Source organism: Procambarus clarkii, chromosome 69 (assembly GCF_040958095.1).
Source record: "Procambarus clarkii isolate CNS0578487 chromosome 69, FALCON_Pclarkii_2.0, whole genome shotgun sequence".
NCBI classification, from domain to species: domain Eukaryota; kingdom Metazoa; phylum Arthropoda; class Malacostraca; order Decapoda; family Cambaridae; genus Procambarus; species Procambarus clarkii.
Window position 1 is genome coordinate 23470062 of NC_091218.1, and position 22390 is coordinate 23492451.

Sequence of the window (22390 nt, forward strand, 5' to 3'; positions counted from 1 at the left end):
TCGGCCCATACACGTATCAGCAAACTTGTTTCCCGAGGCAAAGTTCGTAACCAGATTCAAATTTTCCGAAAAAATTGGGCTCGTAATCCGAAAAGTTCGTAAAGAGGGGCATTCGTGAGCCGAGGTGTCACTGTAGTTCAGTATTGAAAACATACCTTACCTTGAGGTTACCTTGAGGTGCTTCCAGGGCTTAGCGTCCCCGCGGCCCGGTTGTCGACCAGGCCTCCTGGTTGCCGGACTGATCAACCAGGCTGTTGGACGCGGCTGCTCGCAGCCTGACGTATGAGTCACAGCCTGGTTGATCAGGTATCCTTTGGAGGTGCTTATCCAGTTCTCTCTTGAACACTGTGAGGGGTCGGCCAGTTATGCCCCTTATGTGTAGTGGAAGCGTGTTGAACAGTCTCGGACCTCTGATGTTGATAGAGTTCTCTCTCAGAGTACCAGTTGCACCTCTGTTTTTCAATGGGGGTATTCTGCACATCCTGCCATGTCTTCTGGTCTCATGTGATGTTATTTCTGTGTGCAGGTTTGGGACCAGCCCCTCTAATATTTTCCACGTGTAAATTATTATGTACCTCTCCCGCCTGCGCTCAAGGGAGTACAGTTTTAGGCTCTTTAGTCGGTCCCAATAGTTTAGATGTTTTACTGAGTGGATTCTAGCAGTAAAGGATCTCTGCACGCTCTCCAGGTCAGCAATTTCTCCAGCTTTGAAAGGTGCTGTCATTGTGCAGCAGTACTCTAGAGAGCACAAGCGTTTTGAAAAGTATCATCATCGGTATAGCATCTCTAGTGTGAAAAGTTCTTGTTATCCAACCTGTCATTTTTCTTGCAGTTGTGACGGCTACTTTATTGTGTTCTTTAAAGGTAAGGTCTTCCGACATGAGTACACCCAGATCCTTTACATTGCCTTTTCGTTCTATGTTATGATTTGCCCGAGTTTTGTACGTGGTTTCCGTACGTACATGTTTAAGTTTTCAACTTAAAATACAATTATTAGATTATACACAGAAGATTTTTGTTAGCAATCAATTATGCTGATATATGTATATTATGTACTTACTGCCAATATTTCACATCTATATAATGCTACCAGAAGTATAATTCTTGCAAGTAATTGTGGTAAATGCTTCCCTTTGATCAACAAAAAGTTTTGGTTTTAAAGCTTGAAATCTGAATATGGCAATATGCTGTAGAGTTATCTAATGAAATAATTTTTATTTAATTAGGCTGCTAAAAAAGAATTTGCTTATTAACTTCTCTAATAGGAAAGTGAACTTAATCAATTCAATAAGCTGGTGCAATTTTGAAAAAGCTGTGCTATCTTAAAATGTAAAACACAGGCAGGATATTATTGTGGATATATTGTGGCAGGATATTATTGTGTAGGGGTTTGAAATCATACAGATAAGATTATACATGGAGATTATTGTAGTTATCAATTACAAAACATGAAAATAATGAATGCATTTGAGATAAAATTTTATCCCTACTTCAAAGAATGTCTGTTTAGCAACTAATCCAGAAATTGTGGTTACTAAACGCCTATTAAATTATATAATTGCCTAATCTCCTAGCATTTACTTTGCCCTTAAATGTAACCAACGATATACCTTAGTGTGTCGATGGTCCAGGAAAGGTCTGTACGCAGAGTATCCGACACAAACCAGGGACGTGTCTTAGGGTGGATGGTGAGAGAGGTGGCAAGGCCTGCCTCCATTAAGAAGGTCAACAGGCACAGATCTGTGACCAGTTCAAATCCTGCATTGTCTAGTATTAGTACTGTGGACAAAGAATACATTGTAATTACTAAAATTTGGGAAATTTTCTTTTTTCTTTTCTTTTTCATTCTTGCTGAAAATGTCTAAATTTTCTTAGAGTTTAACCACTGTGATGCGCTAAGTTTATTGTGACATTTCCCCTTTGAGCATAAAATCAAGTGTTCGCAATTTTTTTTTAGCTTTGTAAAATGATAAATTCCCTTCCCTGAACACATACATGTAAAAAAAAAAAAAAAAAAACTAAAAAATTCCACTTACTTTGGCAACACGGGCTGGTCGCCCATGCATAAAGCTTCCAGAGGCAGTTGCACGCGGCATTCAAGCACCGCAAGTTGCCACAAATTTATTTCCAGTTACTGTATTTGTTCTACGTATTTCCAATGCGGTTTTATTTGTTTTGTTTATCGTATATGATGCATATTTGTGTACTTTACAATATGTATACAACAGAATGTTTATAATGTTCCATGGAACTGTGATACATATCAGTAATGTGTCCACAATAAATGTTTATTGTTGCAATATTACTTGTTAAATATTCACTAAAATTACAATATGTACAGATTCACACACAATTTACACAGTATTACACTGTATTACACACACAGTACTTCAGAAGCGAGTGATAATCAACGAAGCAGTCCATGGTACACAGCACGACTGTTCTTGTTGCACCAGGTACAGACAGATTTTTGCTTCCTGTTTCTTTGTTCTGTGTGCTTGCAAATAACACATTCATGTACACCTTTGGCTTTAGTACCTGTAGATGATATGTAGCCAAGCTTGTGAAGCATAAGGTAGTCTTGAAAAGATTATAGGAAAAGATCAATTTGTAAGTACTGTAGTCTTAAAAAGATGGCTTTGTAAGGTCCCTCACTGGAAGAGATTCAGTCATTCTGGAAGAGATTCAGTCATTCTGGAAGAGATTCAGTCATTCTGGAAGAGATTCAGTCAATCAGGAAGAGATTCAGCCATTCTAGAAGAGATTCGGCTATTCTTGAAAATATATATGGAAAACACCATGGAAGCCGCTAACACTGTTCATCTATGCTACTTGTATAAGATGCCTCATCACTGAACCCAGAAAATGATTCATCTATGTATCATCTATAAAAATTGGAGATGGCATGGGTGGGCAAGAGCTACTCAAAGCTACAACTGGATACACTCACTATATCGTCCTCATCGGTGCTGTATCACTTGCAACCGACTTGTGTGTTAGGTCCTCAATGCGCCTAGCTTCATCAATATCATGACCCTTATGTTCTTCAAACAATAAAGTTTGAATTTCACCGACAGAGAGCCATTTTTAACACCGCGTCAGACAGGTGTTTGGGAGCCAGAGATGCGTGCGCCACCCATGGTTGCTCACTCAGCACTAAGCCAGCCAGTAGCCCTAGGACATTCTGGGAATTTTTTCCAAGATAGCTGCCTCTCACTGGAGGTCCCACGAGTCCATTTTATACACAACCTACCGCGCACACATTTTGAATGGGTACGAAATATTCAAACGGTGTTTTCTCGGTTTACGCAGTTTCCCACCGACTGAGTTTTCTCGGTTGGCGTAGCACAGTGGTTAATGTATCTTGTGATGCACAATTACAAAATTTACAGGTACTGTATTGTATTTCACAGGAATGCAAAATAGTACTGTATATGGACAATTAAAAGGTAAATTGGTCAAATGTATACAAGTGAATGCACAAAAAAATTTACAACATAGTATTAAACACAATGAATGGCATGATTCTTTCTACTTTTATTACATCACTACATTGTTAGTAAATCATTTTACTGCTAAAGTACTTGCTCTATATAAAAAAAAATTCTTAACAATGCTTTAGCTCTATCTATAGTGCAGGACATAAATAATATCTAATACAATTAGAGATATTTCCCTCTTGACTCTATATACAAACTTTGGTGCAAAACATTGTCTTCATTATCAAGAATATGGTGCAAATCCAAAGCTCCTTCCAATTATCAGGTAATGTTTATTTCCAAAGAGCCATCAGGTGGATCCTACTGATCTCTAAATTACAGAATACAGTATATTGTATTATACTGTTACATCAGTATTTAAAGTTTCTTGTAAATCCACCAAGACACTTAAAATATTGTCCAGAAAACAAATACTGTACTGGAAAATCTAAATGCCAATAGAGACAGCTGGAGAAAATAACTTAAAAAAAAGCAAGGTTACTTGGAAAGATATTCAAGACTGAAGTACTGTACAGGGGGATGGCAATTTTTTTTTTTAACCCTCTAATTGTACAGGCAATTTCAGTGCAACATTATTCTATTAAAAAAAAAAAAAAAGTTTTTCTAACACACTTTTCTAGCATCCAGGAAACAAAAATTCATGTAAAAAATCAGAGTTGAATGTAATAAAATGCCAATTTCTGAGTGAGCCCTGGTAGCTCCCAAAGGCTATTAAATAAGATGGTTCCCCATCTACTAGATTGCATAAGCTGTGAAGTTCTATAGGCCTACCAGGCACTGGAATTAGAACCTGGCACCCCCTCACAGAGGTGCAGGGAGCGGTGACATTCCACTACCTCACTGGGGAAGGGAACCAGAACGTCAGCATGGCAAAACAAACAACCTCTGGATTCAAGAGACTAAAGCCTAATAACCCACCCAATGAATGCCTCCTACTATGTAAAGAAATTATCAAATTCACTTGAAATCAGTGCGAGCTCGTTTACCCCACCTCCCCCAGTCATTTGGGGAAAGAGGAAAAGCAGCTCATCGCTTGCCAGGGTCTGAGCTGTCAGTTCTAGAACAGATGCAAACACCCACTTAACGCAAATTGTTCACCCATTTAACCCTTAGACTGCGCAATACATACACATATGATTTGACAAAAAATAATCTAACATAATTTTTTAAAACTTGCACAAACACTCCAATTTTTTTTTTGCATAATCATCTAGGTAAATGCTCCAACTTTGTCTAAATGATCACAGCGTAACTTCAAAAACGAGAATCAAAATAATTTTAAAATAGAACATTGAAAACTTCAGATTTTCAATTCAGAATAAAAAAAATATGAACTATTATTAATTGTTCATTTAATGTTATTATTCTCTCAGAATAGCATATGATCTGCATTTTCATTAAAGTAGAATATAGGTTTTCAGTATACTGTAGTTTTCTGTAAAAAAATCATCAATAGGGCATTTGAAATACAGTTTGTATGCGTCTAATTTAAACCAAAAAAAAATTATAACTCCAAATGTATAAAGTTTATGAAAAATTCATTCTGATGTAATTGTAGAACATACAGCTGAGCGCACACATGTCAAAATAGTGAGAATCGGTTAAAAACTGGAATTTTAGAAGCCACTCAAAGATGAAACTCTGGTTTCAGAGATAACTGAAGTTATCAACAATGATTAAATGTAGTTTTAATAAATTTAATTGTATGTTTTAATAAACATTATTTGGCATTTGTACTTGAATATTTGAAAGTTGTAGGTCAGTATGTGTTGTAATGAAGTCAAGAAAAATACCCCCCCCCCAAAAAAAAACAAAATATAGGGATAATTACAGTATTATAATTATAATGATTTAGGGGACATATTTAGGGTATACTTTATACAAGTGAAAAAGCCCTAATATGGTCCCTAATCATCAAAACAACTTAAGAAGCCAAAGAAAATAGTTTGAAATCAGAGAAAAAATCAGCCAAAAAAATCAAGTTCTAAGTCTTGCGAGTTGTAACCGATTTATTTGTTGACCAATTTCATTCTATTTTCACATAATTATGAAAACACATGCATTTCCAGGGTGTAAAGGTTACAACAAAATCAGATAATAAGCAAAGGAGAAAAAAAAATAAAAAAATAAAAAAATTCCCATAAAAAAATATTTTTGGGACATTGATGAAAGTAACATATATTAACATTGAACAGTGTATTTATATGATATATAACAAAGATCATATTAACATAGTTATTCAATATTATTTGTGTTGTTATGTATTACTCTACAATGATATAAAGGCACCAACTGCATATCTACTTTGTGGACACTTCTCACTACAGTATTATGGTTCTTCTTTGAGCATAGGACAGGTGCTTGCATCTCTTTATCACTGCATAATCTTTCCATTCCAGTTATTAGGAGCTGTTCTTATCAATAAAACGTTTTTATTTTTCAAAAATTTGTCTAAAATCAATTTCTGAAAACATTTTGATAAAAGGTTCACAACACTGAAGCCAATAAGTTGGAGATTTGTTTAACATTTTTAAGTTATTTTTACATAATTTGAATATTTTTCGCTACTATGCTGTAATATACTATATTCGTTGTATACTATATTCTATAATATAGTATACTATATTCTACATTCTGTATAATATACTATATTCGCTGTAATATGCGGGGTCTAAGGGTTAATGACCTGGAGGGTAGGGATGGAATTGGGGAGCCACTGGGGCTTATCCAGAAATTAGTACTGTATTTCATTACATTCAACACTGGTTTTTTGGAGGGAGTTCCTTGTGGCTCCATGAAGTTAACTACCCATGGTGAAGGAAAAACACATGGTTAGCACCAGAAGACTATGGCAGGTGTTGGTGTTGAGAAGAGAGCCAGAGAGTTACTACCAGAACACAGTGGTGGGTGCTGGTGTTGAGAAGAGTGCCAGCAAGTTAGTACCAAGGAGGAGGGAGCACTGTAGGAGTCAGGATGAAGAAGGGATATCTTAAGTGAGAAAGACAACCCAAGGCCACACAACGGTGCCAAGGCCCAGGCACAGTTACAAAACATCAGGCCGCCAGAACCCTGTTTGACCTCCAAAATTCCAGTGCCGAATATCGGCCATGGACATATTCGTGTATACAGCCAAAAAGAGTGGAATACTTCCAATCATCATAAGCATGAGGTTGCTCATACTCATAGACTGTACTTGAATTGTACCTGGATGGGGTTCTGGTGGTTTTACTTCCCAAGCCTGGCCTGGGGCCAGGCTTAACTTCTGAGAGCTTGGTCCAACAGGCTGTTGCTCGGAGTGGCCTGCAGGCGCGCACATTCATTACAACCCAATTGGTTCACTACTTCTTCCAGAAGACTGTTCATTTTTTTCTTGAAGATTTCCACTTTTGTTCCGGTAATATTTCTTATAATTGCAGGGAGGATATTGAACAACTGTGGGGCATCTTATGTTCATACAGTGTTCTCTGATGATGTCTATGGCACCTCTACTCTTCATGGCTCTATTCTGCACTTCCTTCCATATCATTCACTCCAGTAGCTTGTTTTACTGTGCAAATTTGACACCTGGCCCTCCAGTATTTTCCATGTATATATTATTTGATACCTCTCCTTATCTCCTTTCTAGAGAATACTTTTTGAGAGCTTTGAGACAATCCCAATAGTTTAGGTGCACTATTGTGTCTATGTGTGCTATATATATTTTCTGTATTCCCTCCATTTCTGCAATCTCTCCTGCTCTAAAGGGGAAAGTGAGTACCGATCAGTACTCAAGACAACACAGTAAAAGTGATTTGAATAGTATGAGCAGAGTGATGGGATCCCTGGATTTGAAGGTTCTCGTAATCTGTCCTGTCATTTTCCTGGCTGATGCTAAACAGTATTTGCTTGGTTATGGTCCCTAAATGTTAGGTTGCCATACATTATTCCCAGAACCTTTACACGATGCTTCCCACTGAGGACAGATTTGATTGTGTTTTGTACCCTATATTTTGTTTAAGGTCTTCAATTTTACCTAAGGACTTGGAAATTATCAATGTTAAACATCATGTTATTTTCTGCAATCAAAAACTATCAGCTTGTAGTTTTCAATGTATTCATGCTGATTTTTGTCATCTGCAAAAGATGACATGAAGCTGTGACTTATTTTTGTCTATATCCATTAATAAGGAAAAGCACTGGTTAGACTGCGCCATACATACATATAGACGATGGGAGTAACTTTACCGAAACAGCGCAATACATATATAGACAACCGAGGTTCAAGCACACGATTTTAAATGCCCTGCGAGGGATAGGGGCAGCTATAGTCCAGCCACGACCGATAGTTAACAAACGCCACCTAGAAAAAAATCGTGGGCAACATTCCTGGGTGTGAGTGTCTCAGTGCTGAGTGACCCACCAAATATGGCGCACGCAGCATGAGCCGACAGCATCGCCTAAAAATGTCAAAATATATATGTACAGTGGAACCTCGAATAACAACTTTAATCCGTTCTGGCGCCATGGTCGTCATGTGAAACTGACGTCATTCAAAATGAACTTCCCGATTGAAAAGAATGTAAATAGAAATAATCCGTTCTACCACCGAAAAACATCAATATGATATTCAATGTTTTAAATAATGGAGCAGCCTACCTTACATACACTGAACAAAGGGAGGGGGGGGGGGTAGAAATAGCCTAAGCTACTCTATCCCTTTGAGATGTATTTCTTTCTTATCTCAATAAACATACAGTACTTGAACTGAACAAACCTTTATGACATTTTTCTTTCTTCAAATTTATTCAATTTTTTCATTTTTTGTATAGCAAAAGGTTCATTTGGTGTTTGTCAGGTAGGCTGCTCCATGTTTCTTAAAAAAAAAAAAAAAAAAATAAAAAAAAATTAAATTTTTTGAAAAACAGAACAAATGTCAAAAAAGGTTCGTTTGGTGTTTGACAGGTAGGCTTCTTCATGTTTCTTAAAAAAAAGAAAAACAGTTGACACAATTTGAAGAACGGACAAATGCCATTAAGGTTCGTTCAGTGTTTGTCGGGTAGGCTGCTCCATTATGACAATCTTTGTGTTTCAAATGTATTCCATTTGTTTTGTATTTTTCATTTATTTCTCAATAATGGAGCAGCCTACCCAACAATCACTGAACGAACCTTTATGGCATTTGTCCGTTCTTCAAATTGTTTCAACTGTTTTTCTTTATTTAAGAAACATGAAGAAGCCTACCTGTCAAACACCGAACGAACCTTTTTGACATTTGTTCTGTTTTTTAAAATTCTTCATTTTTTTTTTAAGAAATATGGAGCAGCCTATCTGACAAACACCTAACGAACCTTTTTGACATTTGTTCTTTCTTTAAAAAAATTATTTTCGTTTTTCTACAAAAAAATCAATGCTTTGCAACATCCCAGCATTAATAGCATCTTTAAACAAAGAAAAATAATTTATTTGCATCGTCGGAGGTGTCCGAGAATGTGCGAGAAGCAGCCCGCGATCCCACCATGTGGTGTTGCCGTTATTCAAATGAGAAGTCGCCTAACGAGACAAACTGTCGGGATCAGGATGTTTGTTACCCAAATTGGTCGCCATTTGAGGCGGTCGTAACTCGAGGTTCTACTGTACATGCTATTATTTTTCGATGACAGTATTACAGAAGACCCCTGACTGTGATAAAACTGACCAGGACTCTGATAATAGCAGGATTTTGGTGATATTTAATGCTGTGCTCCATGGTAGGAGGAGTAATGCTGAGGGAGAGAGGGAGGAAGGTGGCGTCGTCTTCTGACTGTGTGGGGCCACCTTTTATTGACTGGACTTACCATACCAGCTTTGTGGTTCGCTATAGTGAACACAAATGTAGATGCTTATATATAATGTGTGTATAGAATGTAATAACAGCAATAGGAGTATGTTGGGAGCTGCCATTTTGGTGAAGGAGGTATGTTGTCTGCATGACACGTCATGTGTACTGGTGACCACTATGGTTTTTGGGCACCATACCAGCTTATTTGTACAGTTATGGTGAATAAAGCATGTAGATACTTATATATAATGTGTGTATATAGTGTAATAACACCACAAACAGTATTGTTAGAGGAGAAATATTAGTGCGTCTGACCTTGAACCAGTGAGGGCGGCACTGAGACTGTGTGTGTAGCTATGTCTCTTATTGCCTGAACTCACCATACTAGCTTAGATGTACAGTTATGGTGAACAAACATGTAGATACTTATACATAATGTTTGTGTATAGTGAATAAAAGCAAAAACAGTATGGTGGGAGGAGTATGTTGGAGAGTGAGAAGGTAAGGGAGGGAGGGAGCTGTGGCGAGTGGCTGGCTGGCTGACGAATGGTGGTCACTCTTCGTTGCTTTTTGACTCGCAATACCAACTTAGTGGTTTGTTATGGTGAACAAAAATGCAGATACTTATATATAACCTGTGTATATAGTGTAATAACAGCAAAACTATGTTTATTGTTTTATGAACATAATTGAATCACTAATATGCACACCATAATTTTGAGTACAGCGATGGTTCACACATTTTATTATATAAATATATCACAATACACACTATTGAATAATATTACTGCAAAAAACAAAAAAAAATCAATCAGACATACAGTATTGAAATAATTAGGTAATAATATCTTTGTGGCAACTCCTGCCCGACAGCTGGGGCGGAGCAGACCTCGTCTGGCGCCTGCTGTGGTTGATACCTGGTTGATGGGGTTCTGGGAGTTCTACTCCCCAAGCCCAGCCCGAGGCCAGGCTTGACTTGTGAGAGTTTGGTCCACTAGGCTGTTGCTTGGAGCGGCCCGCAGGTCCACATACCCACCACAGCCCGGTTGGTCTGGCACTCCTTGGAGGAAACAATCTAGTTTCCTCTTGAAGGTGTCCACGGTTGTTCCGGCAATATTTCTTATGCTCACTGGGAGGGTGTTGAACAACCGTGGACCTCTGATGTTTAAACAGTGTTCTCTGATTGTGCCTATGGCACCCCTGCTCTTCACTGGTTCTATTCTGCATTTTCTTCCAAAGGACCCATTTGGAAACCAACTCATTCTTGACCAGAAAAAAGGAACTGCAAATAAACATGACACCCATCAGTGCCAAAAGAACAGAAACCGTGCCGCTGAAGGAGAGTATGAAGCTCCCCGACTCAACAACTGGAGGCAAGAGAAACAAAAAAACCAGCATTGAATGTAATGAAATGCCATTTTCTGCGTGAGATCCAGAGACTCCCCGGAGCTATCCAGGCTGACATGGTAACGTCAAACTTTGGCATCAGTCATGTGTATGGAGTTCTATGGACCTACTGGGGACCACTTGCCAGCCTGGCCTCCTCACAGAGGCACGAGGAGCCTATAGAAACCCTCGTGTGGTTGGAAGCATTCTATGTCTGAGGGATAATATTCAAATTAACTACTTCCAAGTACTATACAGTCATAATGGCTTAGTGCTTTCTCCTGATAATTACATTAGCTTGTTATATATTCCTCTTCATCATTAAGGTCTTCCAGGTCCTTTAGAGTCCTTACAATTTTGCATGGCATCAATGTTCTTAGCATGGCTGCCCTGCAGGTTCATTTGCTAGATGGTGATGCGCCAGACATATTCCACATCTTTTTACTAAAGTCCAGGAAGGAAACCAAGAGACTCAGGATTTTTTTTTAATATAGCAAACAATCGTAGAGTCAAATGATGTTTCTCTAGGACTACAGTCCTAGGGAAACTCTAGATTCCCTTGAGTCAAATGATGACAGGACTCTAACCATTCCTCAAAACCAATTGACAGGACTCAAATAAAATAGGGCATCTTAACTCATCTCCAGCTGATTAGAGTACATGGGTCAAGTGCTTGAAAGTGATGTAAGGGTTAAATAGGCTCAATGGTGTTTCTATCGGCCCCAATTTTTTTTTTGTGGTATTATGGCCATCTAAGAAATTCCTTAATGAGGAGATTAGAGCAGTATTAAAGAAAATACCTTTTGTATTTAAAAATACCTATGGCCTTTTCCATGGCACTGTTCAAAATAATGCCAGGAGCCTATTTCTATAATAATAATTTGCTTTTCATAATTTATCATATTAATAAACCTTAAAATTCTTGCCTGCTTACCAGTCATCAATTGATCTCATTAACCTTTATATTGCTCCAATTGCTATCTGCAATTTCCTCCTGTATTCATCAAGTTGTGCTTGCGGGGGTTGAGCTCGTCCCGCCTCTCAACTGTCAATCTATCAACTGTTACTAACTACTATTACCCTCCCCCCTTACCTAGGAAGCAGACCATAACAGCTGTCAACTCCCAGGTACCTATTTACTGCTAGGTAACAAGGACATCAGGGTGAGAGAAATTCTGCCCATTTGTCTCTGCCTAGTCCGGGAATCGAACACCCGCCACAGGATTACGACTCCTGTGCGCTGTCCACTCAGCTACCAGACCCCCCTGACCAAACTCCTGTGCTCAGATTGCCATATGCAACTGATCATCATGAGATTTCAATACTCTTTCCATGTGCACTTGGATGTAGGACTTACAAATAGCTTAGCAGATTAAGAGGTTTTACTTTGGAGCTTCTTGTTTGCTGTCTTGACAGACCAAATATTTGTGAAATAACATACCATGTACAGTATACAGTACATGAATGTTATGAAAAGAACAAACACACTGAAAACTAACTCACCAACATCCCTTTGGTCTTCTGGAAGAGCTTCTAGAAGCTGCCACAGTGAATCTGAATCATTTACAATCATGTTTGGCAGTAGTTCATTTAGAGAGAGTAATAGATCAGAGTGTTGAGATCTGTCAGCACCACCGGATATGCTGAGATCACATCTGTTTCCCCACACACTAACCTGGAAAAGTCCTTCATACAGTTATTCTAAGTACCAGCTAACATGTGAAGAGAAATATAAGATCAAATCCCAGTAAGTAAAATATACCTGAGTAATGTTAAATTAACATTATCAACATTGATTCAATATTACATCAATGTTTTTTCCCATGTTTGCCCAAGGGGGTACTGTCTATGCTAAGGTACCTGATGGAAACATTTAGATACTGTCATTATTATAAATTGTCTTGGCAGACGAGATCAGGATATCAAAAGAAGAAGGAATTATACATATTTAATTAATTTTCTAAAGATTTCTCCATCTCTTATAACTTTCCAAACAAAATTTAATGCTTATTGTTCAGAATCTCCTTTATACCCTAATGTCTTTAAATTTTCTAAAGTTTTATAATAATTTAAAATTTATTTAGTTAATACATTCACCTAACACTTTGCCTGGCACGGCGCATGAGCCCCAGGCCACCCCAAGATTGGCCTGGCGTTTCCTGTGAGCGTGCACTCGCACTAAAATGGGTACTGTACTGTATACGCTTTTCAGTTTTATCACCTCAATTTTTGTGAGCATGGTGCAGGACACAGTGCCACACCACACAACTTGCACTTATACCTGGTGTCCTTCCTTATACCAGACTTGTAGCAGAAATGACACTTCAGACCTTTCTCGATGCAAATTAGGGAATGGTTCAAATTTCTGTTGAGATGTTCGGGTTTATCCACAATATGAGGTCTTCTCCTAGCAGCAGTACCACTAGGTCTTCTGAACCTCATCTTCTGAGTCAGATGATTCTTCATTTAGAGGTGAAAAAGGGAAGAGTGGCCGCCTCACACCTGATGGTCCGGGGGCTACAACGTTGTCGCCAGTAAATCTGCTCTCATCATCATGTACATCACCAGCATGTATCATGATGTCATTTTGGAGAGGCCAATTTTTATACTCAAAGTTCAACAGTGACCAAATTATTACTTCATGGAACTGGAGCAATGAGAGTTTCTTTGTATCAGTTGTGTAGTACTTGTATAACAAAAGTACTATGGATAGCCATTTGCAGAAAGTAGAACATGATTTTCTTCGGCCACTTGTGACATTTCCATGTGAAATGATAAAACTTGAACATTTAGTTGAAGTGATCAACACCTTTCATGTGGTTATTGTAGTCACAGATTGCCTTTCGTTTCTTGTGTATCTGCATTGTGGCAAGTTGTGATGAGTGAAACAACTATCTTATCTTTCCACAGGATTATAAAAGTATTGTCCTTCTGTCTGAATATAGTTTTATCTACTGGCAGTTTCCTTATGCTTGTAGCTGAAGATATTTTGGTGCACCACGCTGCGATCTGAGAGTACCACAGGTGCAAACACCTGTTTAAGCAGCTTCTCGGCTAAAAATCCCCAGAGGAGTGCTTGGAACTGGTACAGTATTTCATCTCTAGACGTCTCTAGACGAAGTGGAAAAATGTGCGACCTCTTTGTGCCCTGTTGTTCTCTGGCATTCTTATTGTGTCTGGTTTTCTGAAGATTTCATTTTGTACAAACACTTTGGAACTGTTCATTTAATGTTTCACACATTTCTTTCTCCATGAATCTGTTCCCCATTTTTAACATCTGAATATTATCCTTTTACCTGCAATTTGCTTTTAATGAATTTATAAAATAGGCCTGGTTTTGTTTTACATTTGTCTGCTACCCCTTTCTCAATTTCTTTCTGCCTCTCTTCTCACTGCCACGTAGTTTCACGCTTCTTTGCATTGCAGATATGATTGAGGGTTCGGCCTCTTTCTATATGGATTCAATTTTTGTGTATTTTAGTCCCTGGCCCTCTTGCAGTCCTCGCAGTCTATTGAACCAGAACTGTTTTCTAGTTCTGCATCTCTGTTTTGGTATAAATTTGTTTGTGCCTTCACCATATGTTTCATGAAATCTTTCATACATCTCATTTACTTCCTTGCCTTACAGCAAGTGTTTCCAATCAAATTCATTAAAGAACTTTCTAAGTTCCTCATAATGTCCTCTCTTGAAACCATTTTTTTCAATTGCTTCAACTTCCTAATTCTCTTCTAGATTATAATGCATTGCATACTTTATTCCCAAAAGAACATGGTCACTTTTGCCTAAGGGGAGGAAGGTACTTCATGTCAATTATCTCTTCCTTTTTCCTGTTTTTTTTTTCAGGGATATTCCTGTGCAGCCTGTGCAGGAGTTCTATAATGAAATTAATAATTTGTGCTAAGCCTCTGACTGGCCCATTAAGTGTTACTTGTTTCTTGTTTCTGTTTTACTTAAAGAGTATGAGTATTCATGATTTGTATGTTCGCTTCAGTAAGATTATGCCCCATGTGTTTAACAACTTCTGCTCTGTTGAATCTTAGTTGAAATCTTATTGGGTTTGTAACTCTGCACTGTTAGATAATGTTTCAGTGGTTTGTCGGGCATTTCTCCACAATGCTGATATTTCTTCTCATCTTCTGGAACCTGTAAGCCTATTTCCCATGCACATGGGTATCCAAGCCTGATACGATGTAAATGTACTTCTGTTGTTCTACTGCTCCCTTTCATCAAAATAAGTGGTTTGTAGTTGGTTGAATTCTTGTACCAACCTGCAGATCTTGATGTTGCAACTGCTAAATCTAGCATGGAGGGAACATCATTTTCCCTCATCCTCGTAGCTTATTTAACGTGTTCATACATGAATGTATCACGAGTGCAACAATGTCTGGCGTCTGCAGCTGTATTACATCATTTCACTCCAGTATTTTTTATCTCACTCCATGCATGTTAGTGTGTATAATTTTCATGAACATGTTCCCTCTCCCCATGGGCCACGAAAGCCTGGTGGATAGCGCGCAGGACTCGTAATTCTGTGGCTCGGGTTCGATTCCCGCACGGGGCAGAAACAAATGGGCAAAGTTTCTTTCACCCTGAATGCCCCTGTTACCTAGCAGTAAATAGGTACTCGGGAGTTAGTCAGCTGTCACGGGCTGCTTCCTGGGGGTGGAGGCCTGGTCAAGGACCGGGCAGCGGGGACACTAAAAAGCCCCGAAATCATCTCAAGATAACCTCCCCTTGTTCTTTCTCTAGTGATTTTGTTGGTTTGCCTTTTTGTACGATTTCACAGGCATGCCTACCCCCTATCACCGTGTAGACAAAAGATTTGATTACTTCTTTGTTCCAAGTCGCATTTAGACATGTTGCCTCTATGAGGTTCAGTTTCAGTTTGTCTGTCTTCCATCTGTTTAGCACCATTTATGGTGATCCTCAAGGGTCGATCTTTCTCTTTTCGTACCTGCCACTTCTCCTGTAGTCGTAAACATTATCTTTGGTCGTAAGACCTTCCTCTGTACAGTACTATATATCATATTATAGATACAAACTGTTTAACTAAAGGAAACCATCCATGAACTCTCAGTTTCATAATATAGGAATTAAAAATATTTCAAGGCTAAGAATAGTAGTGTTAATTATTCCTTACCTCTACCAGCTTAATAACATGATGTTTCAACTGGTCATGTGAGAGTGTAGACATATTTCTACACAGAGCCAACACGTGTGCTGCTAGAGCCTCGGTTGCTTGCATGGAATCTCTCAAACTTTTTCTCTTCTGATCCATGAAGGGGTCAAAGTCTTTAAGAGAATTACTGAAACAAAATTTTCAGTTCATTTAAAATTATTTATATACATTTTGAATATTGTATACAGTACTTTATAGTATAAACAAATTAATTTTCAACAAAGGATTTTATGTAAGCCAAAACCTTGAGAAGTGTTTCCATAAAAAAATGGAGCATTGAGTGTAATGAAACATCCCTCACTAGGTAGCACCTATAAGGGGCTATCTACACTGGTACCTTAGAGCTACCCCCACCATCAGATTCCCAAAACTTTCTCATCCCAACGAAAGCAGACACCAATTGGTATACATATTATGTTCCTGTCATATAGATGAGGAGCACATGGTATCAAATATCAATCTATGACCAAAGTAAACTGCACAGGAAGTCAAAATATTTCACAAAATTACCCACATCTCCACGAGAAAAAAATTGAGAAATCAAGCAACTCAACCATTCATTAACCCCTGGGCTGCTCTTGCAATTTTAGCCTGCAACATGCCCAGGTGCAAGAAAACAAAAAAATCCAAAAAATTATTTCATCTTATAAAAATGTTCAATTGTGTTGCCTTAAAAAAAATTAATTTTACTTACCAATGTTGTAAATGAGCCGAGAAAATGAGCGATGACATCAAAGCAAGTGCGCACTCGAGCACCATGCATCCCGGAAGAGTTGTGCACCGCCTTCAAGCAGCCAGACTGACCTGACCCCCAGAGACCAATGCCAACAGAAACAGAGCCTTCTGGAAGCAAACTCGAACCGAAGGGGCCACCATAAACTGAGAAGGGAGAAAAAGAGAGCAACCTGGCCAAAGATCAGGATGGCTCAGACAGTGCATGAGTAGACCGGAGGTGCAACAAAGCTCGAGAAAGCTTATGGAACGCAAAGTGGAGTGCTCTGCCAGCGCTGCACAATATGAGGATAGGAAATGGGGAAAAGACCACCAAGACACCTCATACTGTCGTCGAGATGAGGACCGCAGGTGCAACACCACGAGAGAAGCCACCTTATTATCATACAATTGGTGATACACCCGCGTAAAAAAAAAAAAAAAAAAGGACACGACAAGCGGAGGAGTAGATTGAACCAGCCACATACCGGACTGGCCCGATCTGCTAAAAGAGGCGGAGCCGCGGAAAATGCCCCAGTTTGGACACCGAGCAAGCAGTGCCTGAAATCAAGGTTTGGCAGGCCACCATGGGACTACAAGGATGACTCTCCCATGAGAAGACTCCAACCCAAGCCAGAAACCAAAGCAACAGCTGGACTGGGGGGGAAGAGGTACATGGAACCGTACCACGACCAGTCCTGTGGAAGTGTCCCTAACGCAACAGCTCCGCAGTCAGGGAAGAGCACCACATACAGTATCTCGAGAGACGCCGGAACCACGCTGACGTGAAGAGTTCCACCTCTGGGGCCCGTGCGACCGGCAGAGGAGCTGAAGGAGTCTGTGTCGACCGTCTATTCCGTGGATAGGGGAAAGAGCTGGGACAGGCCGTCCGCCAGGAAGATGGACACACCCCAGTAGCGAACTGCACGGAGAGCTAAACAGGGAGAAAATAGCAGACGAGGCACTCTGAAGAAACCAGCCCCTAAGAGCCGAAGAGCAATTTCCTACCATGTGGGGCTTGTTTTGAGATGACTACCTTTCTTGGTGACTAACCCAGGTCGATGGCAGACAAGAAATAACCCCATATACAAGGGGGTTTCCTTAAGCCATTGCTCCCAGTGCCTCTCTGAGGGGGCAAGGTTCCAGCATTGGTCCCCAGTAGGCAGAACTCCACTGAACGAAGCCCAAACTAATAAAGCGTATATCAGTCCTATAGATCCAGGAAACCGAAGGGGTTCCCCACAGAAAGGTAGGCATAACAAAAAACACCCTACATGGTAAGAAAATGACAACAGAAAACCGAACCGAACATAGGGGCAGAACTCCCCCAATTTCCAAGGAAACAAGCAAACGTCACACACCGACGCCGCTTGTCCGAGCTCCCTTCCCCCCATCCCAGGACTCTCCATGCCGGCTACCCAGCAACCCCAGTTTGGAGGCTAGGCATCAAAACAATGTGAAAACCACCGACTGGAGGGAGGAGTGTGAGTGCTATAGAGTGCACTCACCTGAGTGCCCGGAGTGCTCCCTGGCACTCCCTGGGAGAGTGCCAGGGAGCCTCCGGGGCTCACCCAGAAAATGGCGTTCATTACATTCAACACTGGTTTTCTGTGGGGAGGCCCTTTGGCTCCTTGGAGCTACCTAACCAAAGATAAGGAAAAGAAGAACTTACCCAACATCATGTGAGACCAGAAGACATGGCAGGATGTGCAGAATACCCCCGTTGAAAAGCAGAGGTGCAACAGGTACTCTGAGAGAGAACTCTATCAACATCAGAGGCCAGAGACTGTTCAACATGCTTCCACTACACATAAGGGGCATAACTGGCAGACCCCTCACAGTGTTCAAGAGAGAACTTGACAAACACCTCCAAAGGATACCCGATCAACCAAGCTGTGACTCATACATCAGGCTGCGAGCAGCCGCGTCCAACAGCCTGGTTGATCAGTCCAGCAACCAGGAGGCTTGGTCGACGACCGGGCCGCGGGGATGCTAAGCCCCGGAGGCACCTCAAGGTAACCTCAAGGTAAGGTAACCCAGGAGGCAGCCACCCCTCGCTCCTCATCCCGAAGTCAAGACAACTGGCTGGAACCTACGACCAAAAGCAACACACGAATGCCCAGGACCAGGAATGTTGACTAAATAATGGCGGCCAGGACCCCGTTCGACTGCCAAAATCCCCGCGCCTGAATACCAGCCCAAGACATGTTGACGAAAACGACAGCCAAAGCAGCAACCTTCCGAACATCATGGCAAAAGGATAGACTGCAGGCTAGCTAGACTTAATAACCCTGTGGACGACCTGGGACACCCGAGCCCTGGAACAGGGAATGAGGGAAACAGGAACAACCCCAAGTACATTCCTGGCCACAGAAGCCGTGGCGCGCAGGTCACAGCGAAGAGCCGGACACAACTCATAATGCCCCTGACTAACCAAGCATCAATGACTCGAGGACTCTTCCGGAAAGCAGCCGTCTCATTCTTCATCAGAAGAGAAGGAGAAGGCTGCAAACGAACAAACCACTGACCAGGACCGAACAAGCAGAAACCCCTGCCCCGGAGGAGAGCATGAAGCTTACCAATCCGACCCCCAGAGGCCAATGCCAACAAAAAGAGAGCCTTGAAAAACAATCTTGAACCATAGGGGCCACCACAAACTGAGGAGAAGAGAGATAGAAGAGCACCCTGTCCAAGGACCAGGACAGCACACGGGCAGGTCGGAGATGAAACAAAGCACGAGAAAGAACCTGGAAATAGCTGGACTTGGAACCTAGGAAAAAGCAGAGAACTTGAGTCCAGAAAGAGCCGGGGCACAAAGAAAACCAAGGTAAAGCCGAGTCTACAGCCCGGGTAGAGCCAGGCCTACAGCTCGGAAACCTCCAGGCACACCAGGTCTTTGATTATTTTGGCTCGACATTCGATGAGCTGACATAGCATTTTAAATATCTTAAAATCAAAGGTTGTCTTGTCAATGCTTGAAAATATGTTAAGGGGCTGCTGCTCACTTGAATTAAGAGTTGATTTAGTAGCAATGGAATAAACATGGCACCGCTATCATGCCATTCTAGTGTGGTATTATTCCTGATGAAGGAATAATAGCAGTCATGCTAGTCCCTGCGGCAAAGGAGGGGATGGTTCACCGCACTCATTTATGTTATCATGCTTGATGATGTGCCTGTCTGGTGTATGGCTTTTCTTGGTTCCTGCATGTTGTTGACCATGATTTCTACATACAGTACTGTACATGCATATGGTTTCCAACAAGGAATGACAAGTTTGAGGTGTTAACAAATCAACAAGGGCCGTGATGAGGGTTCGAACCTATACACACGGGATGTTTCCAGCTGCACCTTAGTCAACTGTGCCACAACATGGTTAAAAGAATTGCAACCTGGAGTGCTACTGCCTTCACTATGATCCTGAAGCTTCTTCGAAGCTCAGTCAGGTTTTCACACAATTCCCCCATACACTCGAACTCTGTCAATCAAATGTTCTACCTATACGCCCTTACTTCAATACACAGAAATCACAATAGCCTGATATATCAAATGAACAAAGCCCTTATAAGCTTATCTTTCAAAGACAGGGCCAAGACCCTCAAATGGTACAAATGAATCAGGCCCATCAATATTTACATGCCCAAACCTTTTTCTTTAGCTCAAGATGTTCTATTAAATATTTATGGAACTCATTCCAATAAATAATTAAGGAGATATGGTTTCATAGCTATTTTCAGAATATAGTTTCTTTCATCTTTGCTGAGCCAAGTTCAAACCTTCAATGTACAAAGATTATCAAAACTCACCACTCCCAAAATGAAACGGGCCAAACAACTTTTCTAAAATGGGAATGACTTTCCCACACTTCAAACTTTTCTTAAAGTTAAGAATTTCTACAACACTTTTATTAACACAATAAAAAATATTTAAAGAGTTAGAGGCTCTTCCTATATCAGAGCTCTTCCCTTTTATATGATCTATAGCAATTTCTAGATAATACATCTCCCAGGAAGAATAAGAAGGGTCCATGGTCATTTGAAGTAAGTACTTTGGGCCCACAGGTGGCCAATTGGAAATCGGTGCACCACGAAACTACAGCCTTTTAAGAGACCGTCAACATCAAAAAGCACACACTGCACACCATTAGGAAACAACTCTTAACCTTGTTCCACATTCCAGTCACCAATACAATGTCCTGCCAACAGCCCAACATTCGATCTAGTGTCCTGACTAAACACTGGACCAGTTTGGTCTCATGTATTACTTACCAGTCTGTAATGTATCACAATATATAATGTTGGATGTTACTGTGTTTATTAATCCCTCCCCCCATCTGTCTGGTTAGTAACCTCACTTATTAGACCCTATGCATATGTAATCTAACATTTACTACTTGTCACCAATGCAGTGAGGAAAAGCCCCATGATGGAGGATATCCATCATCTTTCTCTGTCATCAAGATACAGTTTGTTTAGCTTTGCCTGTACTTTCTGGGCAGTTTTACTCAGTTATGAGGTTGATCTTGGATCCCAATGCCCCCTTACTGTTATGAACATGCCAGAGTCTGGTCCTAGTGTTCAGTAGGCCTGTACCAGTTAAGGGGATGATTAGTTTTAAAGATGTCTTTGTGATACTAGAACAAATGCACATGGGAACTACTGAAGACCAGCCTGATACTTACTATATATATAGTAGTTACATAATTTCTTCAATACATTTAAAAAGCTAAATTTACCATAGGTAGAAGGCTTCATGGATGCGCGTATACATGTAGCATTCCACAAACAACCAAGGAGCAGTAAACCATTTGGGTGGAACCCCATTGACACGAATATACTTCTCCAACTGAGCATTATATATATCCGAATCATCTGCAAAACAAACCAAAGTTATAAATTAACGCAATGTTAATACACTCAAACTGGAGAAACAGTATCTTAAAATAATTATAAAACTACTTTTTGCACGAGTACAGGCTATCCATAATAAAATTATACATTATTGATAATAAGTTTTCAAGTTATCATAACTTTAGAAGAACAGTGGGAAAAAAGATACTCAACCAGATCACCTGACCTACAGAATCTACCTTTTTATCTTAATATATATATTTTATCATCATTATAATTTCCTCAACTCCAACTTCCATGGGAGGCATCAGGAAGGCCAGAAAAGGAGAGAAATATTGGGAAAGAATGTTAAAGGCATTATAAACTAACACTTTACACACAGAGATCACACTAACGTGATGCATCAAATGAACAAATCCACAAGGGCCGTGACGAGAATTTGAACCTGCGTCCGGGAGCATCCCAGACAATGCCTTAATCGACTGAGCTACGACAGGGTTAAAAGAGTTGAAACCGAAGTTCTACTGAACCCTGATATTGTACTGCAAGCAGATTTGTAGTACATTTTTTTTTATATATAAATACTGTACCAAATAATGTTTAAAAAAATAGGATTTTGGATTTTCAGATTTTAAATGATCACATCAACTACTGTTGATAGTGCACCACATACACTATCAACAGTAGTTTCAAATCGTCATACAACAAAGAGTACAGTATGTACCGGGAAGACAGGACACCATATGCATAGTTCTCATCCTATAACTACACTTAGGTAATTACACACACACTTTGTATTATATGTTTTTTATTATATACAGTGGCACCTTGACTTACGATTGCCCCGACTTACGATAATTTTGAGTTACGATGTAAATTTGAGCAAAAAATGCGACTCGACTTACGATAGTGTCGTCGACTAACGATATTTGTTGGTACAAGTTTGGGTCGACCGAGCGCATGGTTC

The 22390-nt window shown here is 40.1% G+C and overlaps 1 protein-coding gene across 2 annotated transcripts in view; it reads right to left on the reverse strand.

Moving 5' to 3' along the window:
• LOC123772139 (damage-control phosphatase ARMT1) overlaps nt 1–22390 on the reverse strand; it is a 38245-nt gene that overhangs the window by 8645 nt on the left and 7210 nt on the right. For both annotated transcript variants that reach the window (XM_045765144.2, XM_045765145.2), the window contains exons 4-7: nt 21309–21444; nt 15825–15990; nt 12187–12358; nt 1611–1779 (exon numbers count right to left, since the gene is read on the reverse strand). In XM_045765144.2, coding sequence (XP_045621100.2) covers nt 1611–1779; nt 12187–12358; nt 15825–15990; nt 21309–21444 — 643 coding nt within the window. The remainder of the gene's footprint in view (nt 1–1610; nt 1780–12186; nt 12359–15824; nt 15991–21308; nt 21445–22390) is intronic.